At 55.2% G+C, this 20,235-nt stretch overlaps 2 protein-coding genes across 2 annotated transcripts; one reads left to right on the top strand and one right to left on the bottom strand.

Annotated features, from left to right (window-relative positions):
- Positions 1–903: 903 nt before the first annotated feature.
- LSS (lanosterol synthase) lies at positions 904–9,775 on the top strand (the record flags this gene model as incomplete). The annotated part of the gene is made up of 21 exons (XM_079538781.1): positions 904–1,083; positions 1,161–1,299; positions 1,368–1,476; positions 1,601–1,722; positions 1,967–2,063; positions 2,791–2,926; positions 3,123–3,231; positions 3,581–3,699; positions 4,140–4,237; positions 4,372–4,399; positions 4,974–5,030; positions 5,702–5,773; positions 6,450–6,500; positions 6,651–6,800; positions 7,081–7,177; positions 7,353–7,458; positions 7,962–8,027; positions 8,335–8,415; positions 8,706–8,876; positions 9,305–9,383; positions 9,590–9,775. The coding sequence occupies exons 2-21, from the start codon at positions 1,221–1,223 to the stop codon at positions 9,773–9,775; spliced, it is 2,013 nt and encodes a 670-aa protein (XP_079394907.1). The 5' UTR covers positions 904–1,083; positions 1,161–1,220.
- A 3,273-nt stretch (positions 9,776–13,048) lies between these two features.
- On the bottom strand, positions 13,049–19,811 carry LOC306949131 (scavenger receptor cysteine-rich type 1 protein M130-like; the record flags this gene model as incomplete). Its single annotated transcript, XM_079538901.1, has 11 exons — positions 13,049–13,305; positions 13,550–13,702; positions 13,880–13,975; positions 14,619–14,744; positions 15,264–15,578; positions 16,155–16,469; positions 16,797–17,111; positions 17,193–17,510; positions 17,669–17,983; positions 18,177–18,485; positions 19,472–19,811. 11 exons carry the CDS (start codon positions 19,809–19,811, stop codon positions 13,049–13,051), a joined length of 2,859 nt encoding a protein of 952 aa, XP_079395027.1.
- Positions 19,812–20,235: the final 424 nt, after the last annotated feature.

Here is a 20,235-nt window from a genome sequence, read left to right as displayed (position 1 = left end):
TTCGCGCCGTGCTGGCCGTGCGCACCGCAGGGCACTGCCGCTGCTCGTCCGGGCGCGAGGACACGGACGGAGCGTCGGCGTTACGGGGGCTGCCCCGGCACACGGGCAGCCCCTCCGCGAGGCTCCGCAAGGGCACGGCCCGCGACGGGCGCCGTCCCCTCGGTTACGCGCACGGAACGGAGCGGCCGCGCGGCCCCCGGGCTCTGCGGAGCCCCCGGCCCACGGGTGGGATCGCCGTGCAGCGCCGCTGCTTGCTGCTCAATGCCTCCGTGCGGGCGGAACTGCGGCACGGCCACGCACCGGCACCGCGCTGCTGAACGCCCGGGGTTTGGTTCCCCCCAACGGCGGCTTTTTCTGCAGCGGCTGTTAAGTCCGGGTTACGACGCCGGGGGCAGGGACAGACTCGAGGACGCGACTCTGCGGTCACCGCCCCCATGCGGGGTTCTGCGGATCTGCAGTAGGGCGGGTCCGTGGATGGACACCGTTCGGATCCCCCTCCGCAGCCGCACCGAACCGCGCGCCTGCACCGCCTTCGCCCTGGACTGGCTGCGCCCCGCCCCTGCGCGTTGCATACGGCGCTCCGCTCCACCCGCGGTGCGGTCCGGGGCGGGGATAGGGGCGGGCTCGGGGCGGGTTAGGGGCGGGCTCGCGGCGGTGCCACGGGCCCATTGGCGGCCTCCCGTGAGGCCATCTCGGCTCAGGGTAGCGCGGTCTCGGCCCCATCCCGGCCCCGGTCTTGACAGCACCGGTGGCGATGGCAGCGGACGGGTGAGTGTTCATCATCCCCGTGCCCACCATCCCTGTCCCCGTGCCCACCATCCCTATCCCTTTGCCCATCATCCCCATCCCCCTGTCCATCACCCCCATCCTCATAATCCCCATCCCCGTGCCCATAGCGTGGTGCGGCGGCGCGGCGGTCCATGGCGCACGGACGCAGCCACGGCGCTGCCCTCCTGGCGGCTGCGCTGCGAGGGCGGCCGGCAGCGCTGGTGCTACCTGGATGACGGCGGCGAGGACGAGGCGGCGAGCGAGGGGCGGCGGGCGCAGACGGCGCTGGAGGCGCACAGCCTTGGCCTGGACACGGTGCGGGGCCGCGGGGCGGAGGGCGCGGGGCGCGGCGCGGGGCTCCCGACTGAGCTACGGCGCGATCTCCCCCGCAGGACGAGCTGCTGCGGACGCTGCCGGCCGCCGGCACGGCGCGGGAGGCCGCCCGCAACGGCATGCGATTCTACGCCACGCTGCAAGCCGAGGACGGTCACTGGGCCGGCGATTACGGGGGGCCGCTTTTCCTGCTGCCAGGTGGGTCCTGCCGCGCTCCCGGCCGCGCCGCGCTCGGCTCAGTGTGACCGTCGCTCCTGTGCCCGCAGGGCTGCTGATCGTCTGCCACATCGCCCGCATCCCGCTGCCCGACGGCTTCCGCAGGGAGATGGTGCGCTACCTGCGCTCCGTGCAGCTCCCAGACGGCGGCTGGGGTCTGTGAGTAGCGGGGGGTTATCCGGGATGGCGGCACTCGGATCTCTCTCGCGGCCGTTCTGCTTCTGCCCCGTGCATCGGCCGTGTCTGACGCTGTGCTGCGTGTGGGTGTGTGTGTGTGTGGCAGGCACGTGGAAGACAAATCGACGGTGTTTGGCACAGCTCTCAACTACGTAGCCCTGAGGATCCTGGGGCTTGGCCCGGATGACCCCGACATCGTGAGGGCCCGCGTCAACCTGCACAGCAAAGGTCAGCGCGGCTGTGCCCGGCTGCTCAGGCAGTGGGTGGCAGAGGAGCTGCTTGCCCTGAGTGGTATCGACATCTTCACCCAGCGATGGGGAATGATGCTTTGTTTTCTGCTGCCTGCCTTTTTTTGGAGACATGTGTCTGTGCAGCATGCTCCTGGACGCGGGGAGAGACAAATGCTGGGATGTGGGGGAAAGAAGGGAGCGGGCACAGCTGCATCACTGAAAGCCCTGATCTGTCTCTGCAGGAGGTGCTGTGGGGATCCCATCTTGGGGGAAGTTTTGGCTGGCTATCCTCAACGTCTACAGCTGGGAGGGGATGAACACGCTGTTCCCGGAGATGTGGTACATGCTGTGGGTGCAGGGATGTCATCAATCCTGCCACTGGTCTCAGCCCACAGCTGTCCAAGCTGTATGTGCTGGGCCCAGAGCAGGCTCTGTTCAGGCTGCCTGGCTGCTGGGAGCAGCCGATGGGCATGCAGCACCAAATGCTGCACCAGGGAGATATGCAAGAGCTCAGCCCTGTTGGTTTTATCCACAGGTCCTTTGCTCTTGCGACCAAGCAGAACTGAGCCTAACAGCACAGAGCTTACTGTGTATAAGGCTGCCAGCTGTAACCTTCTGTGGTTGCTCAGAGGGCCCTTAGTGGTCATTGGGTGTCAGAGAGGAAAAGCGTATGTAATTTTCTATGGGAAGGTCAGGGGCTTCACAGTACCAAGGACTGCTGGAGCTTTGTCATGGGATGCATTCAGCTGTCATTCTGCAACTCCACCTTCAAAGTAATGTGGAGAAGAGAGGGGCCCTTGAACTGGCTCTTCCTCCTCTCTGAACCTGGGGTGCTCTCTGCCTGAGCTGGGCCAGGAGCAGTTTCTGCTGGTGCTAGCATGAAGGGCTCATCCCTGAAGAGTGGGAGCAGAGCCAATCTGTGTGGGTGTTCTCGTATTTTCTGCAGCTGTACCAGCAGCAGAAAGCCTGGCACGGGGGCCCCTCACATCCTACTAGCACAGCACCTCTGTGTGTCTCCCTTGGCCCTTCCTGTTGCTCACAGGAGCGCCCTCTCCATTGCAAATAGGCTGCTTCCTACGTGGTTCCCAGCCCATCCATCCAGGCTCTGGTGCCATTGCCGCCAGGTCTACCTCCCCATGAGCTACTGTTATGCCAAGCGTCTGTCAGCAGAAGAGGATGAACTCATCCGGAGCTTGCAGCAGGTGAGGAGCTGACAGGGGCTCCCCAAAGAGAACACTTGGCTCCTTGGCTGCCTGCTGTGCCTGCCGTGTCGCTGGGGCAGCCTCTGGCTCATGAAGCAGCATCTCTGCTTCTGGGCAGAGGACCTCATGCAGCAAGCTGTCTCTGGGTATTTGTTCCCAGCTTGCCAGGCTGATCACCTGTATTGTCTTTTGCCAGGAGCTGTATGTGCAAGACTACGCCAGCATCGACTGGCCAGCCCAGAGGAACAACGTGGCTTCCTGTGATGTATACACCCCACATAGCTGGCTACTGGGAATCGCCTATGGTGAGCGTGATGCTGGATGAGATGGAAGGGCCCTTGACATGGGACCACCATTTAGTGGGCTGGTGGTGGAACTGAAGCTGTCCTGTACCGTGAGGGCCCTTCAAGGTCTGCTGTTAGCTACTGGCAATGCCTTGGAGCTGGAAAGGAAGCACTGGCTGTGTGATCCTTGGGCCTTGAGTTTCATTACAGCAGCAGGGCCTTGTGCCCTAGTCTTCAGGCCATCATGAAGCACAGCAGTTCCCATTCTTTCCGTGTTTGGTCATCATGTGAGCAGTGGTGCAGCCAGCCACAGCAATTGGATGCAGCCACATGGTGTGAATATTTCACTGCGTGTCACTTTATGTTCCAGCTGTCATGAATGTGTACGAAGCCCACCATAGCACCTACCTGCGGCAGCGAGCCATCACGGAGCTGTATGACCACATCAAAGCTGATGACAGATTCACCAAGTGTATCAGCATTGGTCCGGTAGGCCACTTGATACTGATCCTGTCAAATTCCTGCCCTTGGCTCTTTAAGAACTAGCGCGGGGTTCCACAGCCCTTTGCAGCTGTGGTGTGTAACCATAACCTCTGTCTTGTTGTGCTCAGACACAACTCCTGCTGTTCATAATGCTGAAGACTTTAGTGCTAACAGGACACAGGAGAGGCAGAAAGTGTGGGGACAGCTGTAGTCCTAGTAAGGGGTACCTCTCCTTGTGGTTCAGGGACACGATGTGAAGATAATCCCTGAAGTAACCTTGTGGCACTTGCTGAGCTGTCTCAGCTATACTTAGAGCGATGCCACAGATGGAGTTGTCAGAGTGAAGCCCAGGACCTCTAGATGGATGTGTGCTGGGTGATAGCGGTGCATGTGTCTGGGGCTGGAAGGTGCTACACCTAGAGCAATAACAGTGATGCTCTCGGCAGATTTCCAAGACCATCAACATGTTGGTTCGCTGGTTTGTGGATGGGGAGAATTCACCAGCTTTTCAGGAGCATGTTTCCAGGATCCCCGACTATCTCTGGTAACGATGTGTGTGACCACCTCTCATGGCATGGGGTTCTGATCCCTGTGATGTTGGCACACCGTGGCTCCCAGCCCCCTTCCTGCTGCTCTTGCTATGCCTGCACTGCAGCGCTGTGTTTTCTCTTCCCACAGGCTGGGCCTCGATGGCATGAAGATGCAGGTGAGATGCTGTTGGATGCCAGAGAGGCCAAGAGAGATGCTAGCTTGCTGAAGCTGCCTCTGGGATGGGATACCTCATTTTCAGTGTCTGTCGGCCTTGTCTGCCTGGCAGTGCCGGGAGTGCATTGTGTGTGTTTCACTTCTTTGCCTTTCTGGCCATTGGCTGGGGGGGCAGCTGTAGGTCTCTATCCCCTTTATTCCTGTGGGTCCTGGGAGAAGGGAAGGAGAAAGATGGTCCACTGCCTGCCCTACTGCTCAGAGGCTCTGATAGTGCATGCAGACTGAGCTAATCTTGTGGCTGTTGCGTCCCTTTGCTCATAACTGTTGATCTCTCCTGTTCTTGCTGTGCACACAGCAGGCTAAGGCAGCTTTCTCATTTCCTGTCCCTCTGCTGTTTGTGAGCTTCTGTATTCCACCCCTCAGTGCCAGCACAGCAGCTGTGGTGCTAAGTGACATAAAACCAAGATGCAGGATGGAGGGAACAGAGGGGCTAATGCAGGAGGAGTACATTGTCCTGGAGTCCCCACAGGTGTCAGTGGCAACTTGACCTTCACCATTCACTGTCTCTCTTTCAGGGTACAAATGGATCCCAGCTCTGGGACACTGCCTTTGCCATCCAGGCCTTCCTGGAGGTAAGATACCCCTCAAGTTTGCACAGTGCCTTGACAAAAGACAGCATCGTGATGCATCCTTGAGGGGCTTTTACTGCACATCCCCTTATGCTTCTGCTGTGCTGATTATGGTATCACGTGATACAGCTGCATCAGGGGAACATTCTCCACAGAAAGCCCCTCAGCTGTGGTAGGCAGGCTGTCCAGTACTGTTGTACAGCCCTTCTCTGCCAGCTGCTTTTGAAGCAGGTCACAATGCCAGCGGAATGGGCCGGATTAGATTTATTTGTTGCTGCAGTCTTGTAGTAAAACCCTGTTTCTTGCTCCTTGCTCTGCTTGGCCCCAGAGCATTCCTGTTTGTCAGGAATAGCATGCAGGACTGATCTCCAGCATAAGGGCAGAAAGAGTTGTGGTGGGCATGTGTTGTGGAGGGTAATGTGATAGCTCGAATAAGCCCCTCACGTGGCCATGCAGATATCTCTCAGTGAAGCAAGCAACAGCACATAGTTCTCATTAGAGAGGTTTGTAATGAACGTAGTAAGCGAAGGATGAATGCGAACCTGCAGGAAGGGCTACACAAGGAGCAGGTGTTAATGGCACTGAGGTCAGCAAAGTCCTAGTATATCCTCTTCTTCCCAAGGGACATATTTTGTGGCCAGAACTCCTTGCTGACTGTGCATCTCTGTTTCTAGGCAGAAGCCCAGAAGATACCTGAGTTTATGTCCTGCCTTCAGAACGCCCATGAGTTTCTTAGGTTCACCCAGGTAAGCTGAGTTGGTTGTCTCTGCAATGCTGGCTATGCAGTCTTGGCTTCTTGTGAGAGCCTTGCTGGATACCTGTGTTGTATGAAGAGCTTCCCTGTAGGGCTAGACTAGCAATGTCCCGGGGACATTCCTGTGCCCTTTTGCTGGGAATCATTTTTGCAGCTTAGCCAGGACCTTGGCCAGCCCCAGGCTCTGTCTGATGTCCTGTGGGATGTTTAAATTGTCTGCCTTGGGCTGAGAGAGTCTGGAAAACTGAGAGCTTAGACTTCTTTTCCCCATTCTCCTTGCTGGTGCCATGCATTTGAAGCACCTTTCTGGGAACCCAGCCTCCTTCCCCAGTGACTGCACAGCTCAGATCTTGCTGTCTAGCAGCCTGGTGTAGATGCAATTGTACATCTTAGTCATGGTGCTGTCAGTGAGGCCCTTGAAAGCAGATGGCTCCCTGTCAGGAAAGCTCTCGAGAAGGGGCTTTATCAGCACATGCTGGTGCGAGGCCAAAATGTGATCTTTCTTCAGCATTCCCCGCTTCAGAGCTGATCTCTTTCCCTGTCTGCCTCCCTCAGTGAAGGACAGATGGTGAGCAGTCGCAAAGAGCTCTGCATGTGTGATTGTTTAAAGCCATGACCTTTCAGCTGGGCAGCTTCAATCTGTCCTTCTTGTTTCTTGTCTTCTGTAGATCCCAGAGAACCCACCTGACTACCAGAAATATTACCGCCATATGAACAAGGTGCGATGGCTGGAGCTGGACTCCAATGGGTGCATACACAGAGCTGAGATTTGGGCAGAGGGGCGTGGGGGCATGAGTGACACTACCTTCCCCTGTGCAAGAACAGAGCAAGTCCAGAGGATGGTGCTGAGTCATTCTTTACCTCCCTAGGGTGGCTTTCCCTTCAGCACACGGGACTGTGGCTGGATTGTGGCAGACTGCACAGCGGAGGGATTGAAGTCGATTATGCTGCTACAGGAGAAGTGTCCCTTCATAGCCAACCCTGTCCCAGCTGAACGCCTCTTTGATGCTGTGAATGTGGTAAGTGTTGCAAAGATTAGGATCGAGGGAAATGCAGGCAGGTAAAAAGAGCTAAAATAAGAGAAGCGAAATCCTGATGAGTGCCTAGATGTGGTATTGCTAAGTCTGTACAAAGCCATTTGAGGTGATGATCTGGATTGGAGATCTAACTGTCAGTGTGGTTAGGGACATTTACCAACCTATGTGGATCTGACTTTGTCCTTACAACTTGCCTGGGGCCAGACTGGAGTGGTACTGCCTGTGAGCCAGCCCCATCCTTTCTCTCTGCTTGTCTGGGCAGTTACTGAGCATGAGGAACTCAGATGGAGGCTTTGCCACATATGAAACCAAGAGAGGAGGCCACTTGCTGGAGCTGCTGAACCCCTCAGAAGTGTTTGGTAAGAGGAGCTGGGTAGGCTTGTTTGCCCTGCCCACTGTGAAGGGGCAGGTCTTGCCCAAGGACCCTCTGTGGCCTGCATGTGCTGTGGGTCTTGGGGAGAGATCAGCAGTGTGCGGCTCAGTTTGCTGCCCAGGAGAAGGTCTCTTTCACTAGTATCCTTCTCCTGCTGACAGGTGACATCATGATTGACTACACCTATGTGGAATGCACATCAGCTGTCATGCAGGCACTGAGACACTTCCAAAATGTGTATCCTGAGCACAGAGCCCCAGAGATCAGGTAAGGTTGAGAGTTGGGTGGGGATGAAAATAGTGGTCTATGCTGGCTGCTGTTGTCTTTTGCTGGCACAGTACCTGCTAAGCCCTGTCTTGCCTGGGCCTCTGCAGTGGCATGGAGCAGCCCCTGGAAAGGCCACTGGCATGTTTGATGTGGGATGTTGGTGACATACGAACCAGAGCTCTCCCTCATGATCCTAGAGCCTAATCCCACTGGGCATCTGTTTGGGATCAAGCTGTGGAAAATCAATAGAGAATGAGCATGCCGGATGACTTAGCGATTGCCTTGATCTTGCAGCCAGCTGTAGGCCAGGTCCCCTGGTTGTATGCTGGCATGTGGCAGAAAAGTACCCATGTAGAGCATGATTTGACTCTAAAATTTTGAATGGGGTCATCTGTCTGCTTTCTCTTCCCTCTAATCATGGGACCCTTAAAATCCTCAGAGGTAATAATGAGTACCACTAATGAAGCAGACACTGAGTTTGAGCTGTTTTTTCTTCTGACCAGAGAGACTCTGCAGAAGGGCCTGGACTTCTGTCGCAAGAAGCAGCGAGCTGATGGGTCATGGGAAGGGTAAGCAGTGCTCACAGCTGCCCATTTCTCCCCTGACTGCCCCATCATGAGAGGGACCACAAGCATCTTTCATGGCTGGTAGTGTGTGTGAGAATAGCATGTAGGTAGCTGATCTCCTTTAGGTGTTGGGGTGGATCCAATTCCTCCAGTCTAAGCAATCTGGGAGCAGGTGGTGGTGGTGCTGGGCAAAGTTAGGCCATAGGGCACACAAGCTGTTGCTCTGCCTGTGTCTATTTTGGCTGCGCATACAGCAGTGTCAGAGCCTGCCTCTGCCCTGGTCCTTGCACTGATTTTCCCTCTGGCCTAGGAGCTGGGGAGTTTGCTTCACATATGGAACCTGGTTTGGTCTGGAGGCATTTGCCAGTATGCAGCATGTGTACCGTGATGGGTAAGTAAGGGCCAGGTGGTTCCTCCAGCTCCAGCTCTGGGCAGGGATGGGACCCTGAGGTGGGTCTGGGTGGAGCCCTGGGCTCTTCTGTTCTTCTGCCTCAGCTACTGCTCCTTCCAAATCTGATACCTGTGATATGACCAGAGCACTCAATGCCTGAGTTCCAGCTCTTGCAGCAACCCCTGCCATGAGCAGAGTAGAACACAGCTTCTGTTTGCAGCTGGAAAACTGCAAACTAGCTAGCTGTCATTGGTACTTAGCCCTGTCTGATTCTCTGCCTGTCCCTGCAGGGTGGCATGCAAAGAAATAGCCCGAGCCTGCCAGTTCCTGCTCTCCAAGCAGATGACAGATGGTGGATGGGGAGAGGACTTTGAGTCGTGTGAGCAGCGCACCTATGTGCAGAGTTCCTCCTCGCAGATCCACAATACATGTTGGGCCCTGCTGGGGCTCATGGCTGTCAGGTAGGAGCAGCCTTCACCACTTCTGACTTCGCATTTCTTTTAGTGTCTGGTGAGATGGGAGAGAGCAGCTGGGTTGTGTGGAAAAGCTGGCATAGGCTCTGGGTCCTGCTAGTGTGAGCCTTGCACCCAATCGTGTTTTTTAGTTACTCCACTCCTGCAATGACACCAGAGTTGTGGTCCAGCCAGTGAAGCTGCTGATTATAGGAGAGGGGGGAAGCAAAGGTTTGGATCGCAATTGCAGACCGCCAGCCTAGAGTAATTCTGCTGTATTAGAAATGCATGGTACCCTGGAGTTGTAAGGGGCCTTCCCAAAGTACTCAGCATGCTTTAGTTAAGCCTGAGGCAGACTGCAGGTGATTGAGCTCCTGAAGTAGATATGCAGACAGCCTAGATGACAAAAGTGATTATATCTCCCTTGTGCTTTGCAGGTACCCTGACACTGGTGTGCTGGAAAGGGGCATCAAACTGTTGATTGATAAGCAACTACCCAATGGTGACTGGCCTCAGGTACGTGGATCACCTCTGATCTCTCCAGTTTGTTCCCCAGTGATGCATATGTCCTGGGCATCATGTAGCCCTTGTAATGATACGATCAAAAGCCACGTGTGTTTTTTGGTGGAGGACTTCAGGAAAGTAATGAGCTCAGCGCTGTGTCCTGGACACGCTGTGGTTTCCTGTCACCCACATCGCCCTGCTGTCTGTCTCTTTCTCAGGAGAACATTGCTGGGGTGTTCAACAAATCATGTGCCATCAGTTACACTGCCTACCGCAATGTCTTCCCCATCTGGACGCTCGGACGTTTCTCTCGGCTGCATCCCAACAGCCCTCTTGCTGAGCACCTGCAATCCGGACCCTTGGCTGGGATGGGGAAGACTCCAAAGACAGCACTGTCTGACTGAACCCATACCATGGCTTTGACTTGCCTTAGGTGTCATGCTGCATGGGGGCACAGGGGGACTTCCTGCACAGGATCTCAGTGCTGATCTCAACTGCCTTTGCCAGGGAGGAGAGTGCTGCTGTGGTGCCAGAGAAACTCAGCTTTCTGTTGACTCTCTTCTAAGAATCCACTTCTAAAGGCTCTTGCCAACTGTATCTACCTTCAAGGGATATGCACTAAAGTGCCTTTTCGAATCAGTCTGATGATCTTCAGAGAGAAAGCTGCCGAGCTGTGTTGTATCATAGTCTAGACAGACTGTCTCTCATTCTCAGTAGAACAAGGATGATTTAATCTTCTTCTTGTCCTGCACCCCAAGGCTGGCTGGCTGTAGCAGGAGTGTAGGATGTGGTGGGGCTTCCCCTGTGCCCAGCACTGTGATGGAGTGCACTGCACAGTCCACAGTTCATCCTGAACTAGCCTGCACTGGGAGTGCCAACAAAAACCTTTGAAGTGCTCTCTGCTCAGGAGGCTGTGCTGAGAGGGGGGGCATCTGTTGTCCTGAATATGGGAAGGAGTGCTTCACTCAGTTTTCTTTCCATTCCGTCCCCCACCTGGAGGCATCTGGCTTCCCAGAGCTGAACAGGTCAAATCATCAGCATCGTTCCCACTTGGAAAAAGGGGAAACTGAAGCAGAAAGCACTGAGGTGATTGGTGTTAGGGCATAGTCTCCTAGGCTTCCCTGAGCAAGGGTGTGGGTATCAGAGGTGGAAGTCATGTCAACTGATGAGTTAATAAATGGCTAATGGTGTTACAAGTAGATCCTGGCTGTATGTTGGTTTCCTCATCGCCTTCCCTCAGCATACATCACAGGCACAGCTGGCACAGAAAATCACTGTGCTGCATACAGATGCAGGAGATTTCCCTGGAAGCTCTGGGACCCTGGGTTTCTTGTAGGTTTGCTCTCAGCATCCTGAGATGAGGACCATGCCAACACAAGTACTGCTTGGAGCTGGGCTCCTCCTAGAAATGGAGGCTGCATAGAGGCAGCATCCCATCATAGGTTTAGAGGAAAAGCTGCCCTTAGAAGCAAAATAACATAAGGATTTTCACTACTTTGCACCAGCAGGCAGATTTATAGCTGCTTCTTGGAAAGAAGGGATTTGTCACATGTAACAGTTATTTCTGAAGACAAACACTTTAACGTCTGACTTCTCCCCTTCCTCCTTCTTACTCCAAGATTTGATTGCTGAACACATCATCACATAGTAGGGAATATCCCTTCAGTCAGTTTGAAGTAACTGTCCTGGCTGTGTCCCCTCCAAAACAGTTGCTCACCCTCAGCCTCCCTGCTAGGATAGCAATGAAAAAACAGAGAAGACCTTGATATTGTGGTAGCACTGGTCAGCAATAGCTAAAACCTCAGTGCACACAATATTTTTGTCACCAACCCACCAGATAGCTCGATAGTGGCTTTTATGTAGAACTAGCTGCTTACCAGCCAAAAGCAGTACAGGATTTGAATACTGTCTCCCAAAAGATTCTCATAAGGATGCCGTTGCTGGACGTTGTGGCAGTCACTGAGGAGATGTGCCAGCTGCATCGGAAAGGAACCTGGTGCCAATGTCCCTTTGGGTCACTGTGTTCAGAAAGATGGAGAATAGGGATAGGGAATCCTTCCTGTTATGCACTGTCTGCCCTGAGTTGGGGACATTACCAGAAAACCTCCTGACATGGTTTGGCCCTCTGATCATTATTCTTTACTGATAGTTCAGGCTGGCAGTGATGAAATTGCTGAGAGAAGCTTTAGGGCAAACAATAACTTCAGAGGACTGAGGCGGTCAGTAGATAGAGCAGGCATACAGATGGTGTTTTCCTTTGTCCCTTCAGTGACAGGGAGTGATATCTGGCCAGAAAAATCCATCTGAGAAATACATGGCTGAGAGACTGGTGCAATGGCAAGAATTTTTCTTGACCATGGGGCAGTTCTCTTCACACCTGGCCTGATGGCTGCAGATGGGGTCCCTGTGCTGGGGCACTCCAAGCACGGACACCTGCTGGAGAAGTAGCATGGTAAGCTGCAGGCAGTCCACGAGGCTCCTGGAATGCATCAAGGATAACTTCCTGAGCCAGGTAATAGACAACCCCAACAGGGGGATGCAGTGCTGGACCTGTTGCACACCAACGTGAGCAAACTGAATGGTGGCATCAGGATTGGAGGCTGCCTGGGCTGTAGTGACCATGAGATGGAGGAGTTCACACTTCTGAGGGATGTGGGACAAAGAGTAAAAACAGAAAGCTTAGTTTTAGGAAAGCCAAAATCCAGCTCTTCAGAGAGTTGGTCAACAAAACCCCCTGAGAATCTGACCTTAAGGACAAGGGAGCGGAGCAGAGCTGGCAGGTCTTTAAGGAAGCTTTCCTTAGGGCACAAGAGCTCTCCATACCCAAGTATAGAAAGCCAGGAAAGGAAAGCAAGATACCAGCACAGCTGAACTGGGACCTGCTGGTCAAACGGGGGAACAAGAAGAAAATGCATGTGTGGTGAAAGCAGGGACGAGGAATCTGGGAGGAGTATAGGGATGCTGCTAGGCTGTGTTGGGATGGGTTCAGGAAAGCCCAGGCTCAACTGGAACTGGACTTTGCAAGGGGCATAAAGAAGCATAAGAGAGCCTTCTTTTGCTTCCACACGGACTTTGCTTATTTCATTGTTGTTTTTTTTACGTTTCATTAAACTCCTCCTTATCTCAACCTGTGATTTATTTATTTATTTATTTATTTACTTAGGAAAGAGTAGTGTTGTGCGTTTCCAGGCTGCCTTTTATCCTTGCTCTCCAGCCTCAGATAGGAAAGAGTGGCTGTCAGGAGAAGATCAGTAGCCTGTGGTTGCTCCTGCAGCAAACCAGAACCTATCTGAGGGGCATGGTGTTGAGATCCCAGCCCTCTGCACTGCTGCCCAGCACCAAATGAGAGACAGTGTCTGGCTGCAGAAAGCCCACAGGAGAGCAAATTTTCTGGAGTGGGATTCCTTGTGATGAGTACTTGAGCACCACGAGCAGTCTCTGTACCCCAGGAAACTCATTTCGGGTCAGGCTCCAGTCCTGCATCTACACAGGGAGGAGTGGGTCTGGGACTGGGCTGAGGGGCAGATTCAAGGATGTGGCCAAAAGTAGGGGAGCTCCAGTCTCCAGATACAGAGAGGTGCACGAGTGGTTTTAATAAGAACAGAGAGGTTTTAATAAGAACAAATAAGAGCACAAGAGGAAATGCCCCACTACTGGTGCCCATGGCAAAAGGGACCTCACAGCTCTCTAAGCAGCACCAGCTTCTCTTCCCTTGCAGCCACACTAAAGTTCATGGCAGAGATGGGATCTCCTTGCCTGGGGCTCAGGGATCCTTTTGTGTCCCACTCCAGTGTCACAGTGCTCGTATCCCCATGGGGATGTGCCAGAGACACCTCTTCAACATCATCATAGTCCGTGCTCCTCAGGAACAAGGACAAGGTATCTCCATCTACTCTAGAGCCTCCAGTACTTCTCTGGGAGTGCAGACTCACCCCTGCAAGCAGTAAGACAAGCACTGTGGTTTGTTCCATAGGATACCCCTTTGCAGTTATCCGTCACAATCCTTCCTTTTTCTCACTGGCCATGAGCCCTTTGTCCAAGACTCATTTCCTCCAAGAAAATCTCCCTGGGGAAGGTTCCCCATCAGGAGAGACTAGGCTCTTGGTACTGCAGCAATTCACCGAAGACACAGAATGGTACATGGTAACTAGCAGTGCTGCATTTCATTTTCCTCTTACCTCTGACTGCATTCCTGGGCTCTTCTCCCTCCTCTCGTGTCCTGGGCACCTCACAGTGCCCCTGCCCAGAGACGGGATTATTCTCAGGTTCAGAAACATCCTTGGCATCATCATAGCCATCTTCTTGATCACCTCTGGGCAGGATACCAATATCTAGAAGGAGAAGGGATCTGGTGACAGTGAGAAGTAACATTTCATGAAGTGCAAGATGGGGAATGTGCAGGTGGGGGGGCTGAAAGACTGGTGTTGGCAGGGACAATGGGAGCCAGCCCTGGGCCAAGGACAAGGGAAAGGTCCATGCAGATGTGCCCTCAAAGAGCCTGTGCTCACCTGAGTGATCGAACACTGTCTGCTTGTTCCATGCAGGGTTGTATCTGATCTCTTCATACACAGCCTCAGGGAAGGGCTCCTCAGCTCTCCTGGAGCCTGAGGACAAAGGAAGGTCTGTCCTGGGGATGGGCAGAGAGGGATGGGACTCTGCTTTTCTCCCCCATGCCCTGCTCCTGGGATCAGCCCAGGGCTGGCTGTTTGGCCACCACTGTCACATCCCCCTTGAGAGCAACGACCTGGTGTGAGACAGCATCAGCCTCACGCGGACTTGTCAAAGACAACCTTCATGCTTCTTTGGCCCCTGTGTTAGATCCCACTGCTGATCCCTAGAGCTGCCCTCTCTCTGTCCCTCAGGTCCATAGCGTGGCTGTGCCCAACACAACACAGGAGCCTGCCAACAGAGTAATGGACTGCACCCCGCACTCCTCCTGGCACTTCCTCTGCCCCAAAGCCCCCTCCACTGCTGCCACAGTGGAAAATCTTTGGCTGTCTCCTCTCTACACCCATCCCTACCAGTGTTGCTTTGTCATTTCTTCCCCTGCCCCAACATTAACTCCCTCTGCTTCTGGGCACTCTCCCTGCCTTGCTGCTGGGGCCCAATGTCCAGGCTGTCTGTGGAGTGGTGTGAAACAGGAAGCAGCAGATGGTCCTATCTCCCCACTTTACCCATGCTCCTTCCAGCATCACCGCCAGCCCTATCAGGAGGCATGTCCCCCAGAATTACTGGGTCAGGACCTACCTCTGCGCTGAGCCTTGGCACTTTGCACCTGCCCAGCCAGGAGAGCCAGGAGCAGGCAGAGAAGAGCCCCCAGGATAATGCAAATGACAACAGGCACGGAGACACTCCCTCTGCCAATTGGATAGTCTGCAGGGGAAGGAACACAGCAGTGGATTCACCAGGGTTTGGAGAGAAAAGGGGCAGGACATCCCAGCCCTTATCCCAATCATGCAAGGCAGAAGGGGTTGGGGACCAGGGGCTGGGTGATGCAGCTAGTCCCATCCTCCTGGTACATTACAGCCCCTCTCCATCCCTAACATCCTTGCGCCTCTTCCTGGGCATTTCACACCCTGATAAAGAGATTCCTCCCCTTGGCTGTGGGTCATAGTTTGGCCCAATGAAGACCCAGCCCCAAGGGTGGACGTCTTACCTGCTTGTGGGGGGAACGCTGTCATCCTGGGTGAAGCTGCAGAGGAGAAGAACAGGGCTGAGGCGGCGTGTGTACAGTAATAGGGAATCCCCTGGCACACATCTTCAACACGTGCCACCCGAATTGCCCTCCTGCAGGGCTGGGCAGGGTGTCTGGGACAGTGTCCAGGGCCCTGCTCTGCTCCACTCAGGACTGTGGGCAGGACCTGAGGAAGAAGGCCCAGCTCCATCACTCACCTAAGCAATGCACTCCAACATCTTCCTTATGCCGGCAGACACCACTGTCTCCAGGCCGGGCCCAGCAGTCCTGCAGCGACAGCTCCGTCCCTTTGCACTCCACTTGCTCCAGCCAGATGAGTCCTGTACCCTCCCCAAATGGAGCCTCAGCCAGGGCAGACACTGCAGGGCCACAGCCGAGCTGCCGGCACACCACCTCAGCGTCCTGCATGTCCCACGAGTCATCGCACACTGTGCCCCAGGAGCCGTGGTGCCAGACCTCCACTCTGCCTGAGCATCTGTCCTTGCCTCCCACAGCACGGATCTTCTCCCTGTCTGCAGATGCAGAAACTTCCCACGTGGCACCAGCACAGTCGGGACAGTCTTGCCAGGCTAGAAGCCATGTGGAGAAGTTGTTCTTACCTGTGCAACTGGTGGAGTTGGGACATGCTGCCACCAGAGGCCTTCCTGGCTGTCTCCCTGCAGAAGGAAGTGTTGCAGTGAAGGGGCTGGGAGTCGTGCAGAAGAGAGCAGAGCTGGCCTAGTCTTGCACCTCACTGTGGTCATGGCAGCAGCCAAACCCCAGTCACTGAAAGGACACGCTTGGCACTGCAAAGGGACCCAGAATACTCATCCTCACAGAGTGCCTGGATCACAGAGCAGCAGGAGGGGAGGCTCCTCATATCCTGTCTGGTCTCTTCTGAGACCTCCCCTGGAGTTGCCTCTGCTTCCCCTGGGCATTGCAGGTGAGCACATGTAGCTCTGACAGCTGAAGCGGCCAATTTGCCACCAGCAGCAGCAGAGTTTGATGTGGGCAGAAAAAGCCCCTCCAGGCTCTTTCTCTGTGCCAGACTGTGCCAAGCAGGTAGCAGGAGCTGAGGTGCCACTGGTGCCCTTGTGGCTCATAGTTACCACTGCAGGTGATGTTGGTCTCGTCTCGCAGATCATCACATGACTGTGGGTCCCAGGGCGCAGAAGGACACTGCCAGAAGGTGCTATTGCTCTTCCCACACTCGATACGATCCAGCCATGCAGTGCCAGAAAGCTTATCGTAGCGCGAGTTCATTTCCAGGGTCCCACTGTCCCCACAGCCCAGCTGCTTACACACCAATGGCACCGTGTGAGGAGTCATCGAGTTGGAACAAACACTGCCCCACGTCCCGTTATAGAAAACCTGCAGGCGCCCGGAGCAGCCATCGTTGTTCTCCAGCCTCAAGGCCATGAACTCTGTGAGGAAGAAAAACCCAGGACAAACAGGCTGGTCCAGCTCTGGGAAGCAGAGGTTCTTCTGCACTCTCGGGCTTCCTCCACTCCCGGAAGCATGGCCAGCAAGTCCCCTTCGCACCTGAGGATGGAGAGGTTGCAGATGTGCATCCCCACCCTCCCCACTCACCGTCAGAGTGGCCATGCTCCCCAGATACCCCCCAGAGCAAACAATAAATCTGCACGCAGACAGGCTCGGGCAGAGGCCCCTTGGTGGCATCATCCATGCTCGGCTCAGCCCTCTGCCCATCCCTTTGCCCCATGGCCAGAAGCACCGCTCCCAGCACCGACCTGAGCAGATGACTCCCGCGTCCTCCTTGTGCCCGCAGTCATGCTGTCCCCATCCCTGGACACGACAGTCCCAGAGAGCAGCTTCAGTCCCGGAGCAGTTTACGCCATCCATCCAGATTTGCCCGGAGCCCTCCCCAAACCGAGCGGAGCCAGCTGCCTCCACAGCCCACCCGCAGCTCAGCTGGCGGCAGACAACATCAGCGTCAGCCGTGTCCCAAGCATCATCGCAGACTGTGCCCCATTGGCCCTGGTAGTAGATCTCCACTCTTCCTGCACAGCGCCCGGCCCCATCTGCCAGTCGGACCTGTCGGCTCCCTGCAGTGAGGAGAAGCCCCAGCCATCAGAGGCTGCCTGCCTGTCTGCTGATGTGCCCGAGAGAAGTGCAGCACTGCTCACCCCGGCACATGGCCCCCACGTCCTCCATGACACCCGTGGCCTCTGGCAGGGAGGTGTTGCAGAGGCTCAGGCTGGCCTCGTGCCCTGCACACCGCACCCCATGCAGCCCCACGGCGCCCGTCCCTCGCTGTGCTCTCAGAGGGATGTAGGCTGCCTCCGCCTCCCCGCAGCGCAGCTGCCGGCACACCACTCTGGCTTCCTCCAGGTCCCACTGGTCATCCAGGACTCTGCCCCATGTGCTGTGCTGGAAGATCTCCACGCGCCCATCACACCGGCTCCCTCCGCCCACCAGCCGCAGGGACATGGGGCGAACGAGGCCTGCGGAGAGCAGAGGTTTTCCAGAAATGCATCAGGGAGCCTGGCATCCCGCAGGGTTTCTGCAGGGAGAGCTTCAGCCTAGTGCTGCTGTGAGGTCTCCGGCTTTGGATGGCCGTATTGCACAAATGGAGTTACCGCAGCTTTTTTCCAGCACGCACCCGAGCAAATGACAGCGGCATCGTTTTCATGAGAGCACGGCGCGGCCCCCAGGACGGTCACTGGGCACTGAGCCAGGTGGGCTTCACTCCCATCACAGTGGAACGAGTCACTCCAGACAGGGCCGGTTCCTCCCCCAAAATGCCCTCCTTTAGGAACGATCTCTGCGAACCCACAGCCAAGGTGATGACAGAGAACATGGGCGTCCGAGAGGTCCCAGCGGGAGGCACAGAGGGTGCCCCAGGTCCCCATCACCTGCACCTCTACCCTGCCTGCACACGCCGTGCTGCTGTTCGCCAGCCTGAACCCTGTGTATTCTGGGAAAGAAGAGGAGGGTTTGTGCTCTAGCTTTCTCAGGATCTGGAGAAGCCAAAGGGACATTGTGCCCTTTTCCTTCTGCACTACTTCAGTGTGACAAGACCACCACATTCATTCACACCCAGCACCACCCCATCCTTGCTCCCATGTTCCCAGCACAACCCCATGTTCAACCCCACCCTGAGTCCTCACTTGTGCAGGTGATATGAGTGCCATTTGGGTGGGAGCAGGACTGGTTGATGGAGGATTCCTTGAGGCAGGAGGTGAGGACAGATGCATTCATCACATACTGCAGATCTCTGTCACAGATGGGACTGACTTCTTCATCCAAAGGAGTTGCTCTGGGTAACAGCAGGGCTTTGCCACACAGCAAATCCCTGCAGACAACATCAGCAGCTTTGGGACCAAAGTGTGAGTCACAGACAGGTTTCCACTGCTTTCCATCATGGATCTCCACATGACCTGAGCAGTCATTGTCTCCTCCAACAAGCCGAATAGGTCCTGGAGCAAGCAAAGACACTTGGGATCTCACCGGCACTCCCATTCTTATGTCCCACCTCATCTCCAAATCAGCTACATGCAGAGCCCCGCAGCCATCCCAGCACCTCTTGATGGGTGCTGAGGGCACAAACACATCAGGGAGTCCCTAATGCTCCTTAGAAACCAACCCAGCACTGTGGACTTCTTTCTCTCCGAAGCCCACAACCACAGGCACTGCTCAGGAAAACTCCCATTCTGGAGCCCCTGTTCTGCCTGATTCCAGCCCCCAGCACTGCAGAGATAACAGCATGTGGGTAATGGGCTCGGAAGCTGCAGATATTTCAGTCTGCTCTGCTCTGCCAGGCTCTGGCAAGGCAAAGGAACCCCTTGGAGATGCCAGAAAAGTTCCCTGTTCCCAGATGCCTTGGGCTGTTGTGGCACTGCTATTGGATGGGATGCCACAAGTTTCCAAACCATGGTCAGTGTCTGCACCAGCCCCTGCTCCACTGCCTGCCTGGGGAGGGGTCCTCATCCAGGGCCAGAATGCACTGCTGGTTGCATGTGTCCCCATCCAATGGCCAGGAATGGTAGGAGAGTGGTCAGAGAGCTCACCTCCAAGCAGCTCCTTTGCCTTGGCCAAGAGATTTGTGCCTGCTGGAGCACAATCCAAAAATTCCCAGCCACCTCATACGTTTCTCAGGGACGTATGTGGCCACTTTAATAGCTCTCATTGTCCTGGGTGATCAGAAGGAGACAGAAGGGAACCAACAGGCACTGTGACGTGGATGCAGGGGATTCATCTCCTTGCCCCAGGCACCAACCAACGGTCGGTTGAGCCACCTTGGGGCCAGGCAGGATGCCCACGAGGACTCCCAGTGGGCCTTCCCAGGGACCAGCAATTGGAGCACCAGCTCATCACCACAAGTGGTATGCCAGGTGTTCTCTGGCATCTGCTCATTGACTCACCTGAACTGGCCACAGAAGTGGAGGATAGGCTCGTACCTTACCTGAGCATGTAACTCCGGCGTCCTCACTGTGAAAACAGTTATGTTCTTTCCATCCTGAATGTGTGCAATCAGACAGTGCAGACTCAGAGCCATTGCAGGCAACATCATCCATCCAAATGGGGCCAGATCCTGGCCCAAAGTGTCCGTAGTGAGGAGCTTCTATAGCAGACCCGCAGTCCAACTGCTTGCAAACCACTGCAGCATCGTTTATGTCCCATGAATCGTCACACACGGTCCCCCACTCATTGTTGTATTTCACCTCCACTCTCCCAGCACAGTGCACGCCGCCATTTGCCAGCCTCACCTCCACAACTCCTTCAAACAGTAACAGAAGATTCATCAGGAGAGTGTTGAGCCCCACACTATGGGTTTGGGTTCCACCCTCCTCAGCCACACTCACAGGCCCTGAGGTTGGAGCCCATTCTCCTGTTATCTGACCCTGAGAAGACACTTCCCAGAGAGACCCCAGTGACCCCATTGGTGCCTTCTTGCCCTGGACTGTGGGACAAGGGAATGAGAACTTACCACTGCATGGCTGCACAAAGAGGAGCAGCCACAGCACCCAAGGAAGCAGGAGTCCCTCTGTCCCCATCCCAAGTCTCTTGTCCTCTGGCACAGAACTTGCTGTGATACAATCCCTGCTACAGTTCCTGGGGACTCCTGGGGACAATGACAACTGGAGAGCAAAAAAATCTACAAATACTTGCCCAGATTGCAGCAGCAGCCAATTGAAGCAGCAGACACCTTTTTAGACATTATCGGCA

Source organism: Tetrao urogallus (genome assembly GCF_951394365.1).
Source record: "Tetrao urogallus genome assembly, chromosome: 8".
Classification (NCBI taxonomy): domain Eukaryota; kingdom Metazoa; phylum Chordata; class Aves; order Galliformes; family Phasianidae; genus Tetrao; species Tetrao urogallus.
Note: the sequence above shows the minus strand (reverse complement) of the source record. Positions and strands in the feature narration are given on the sequence as shown.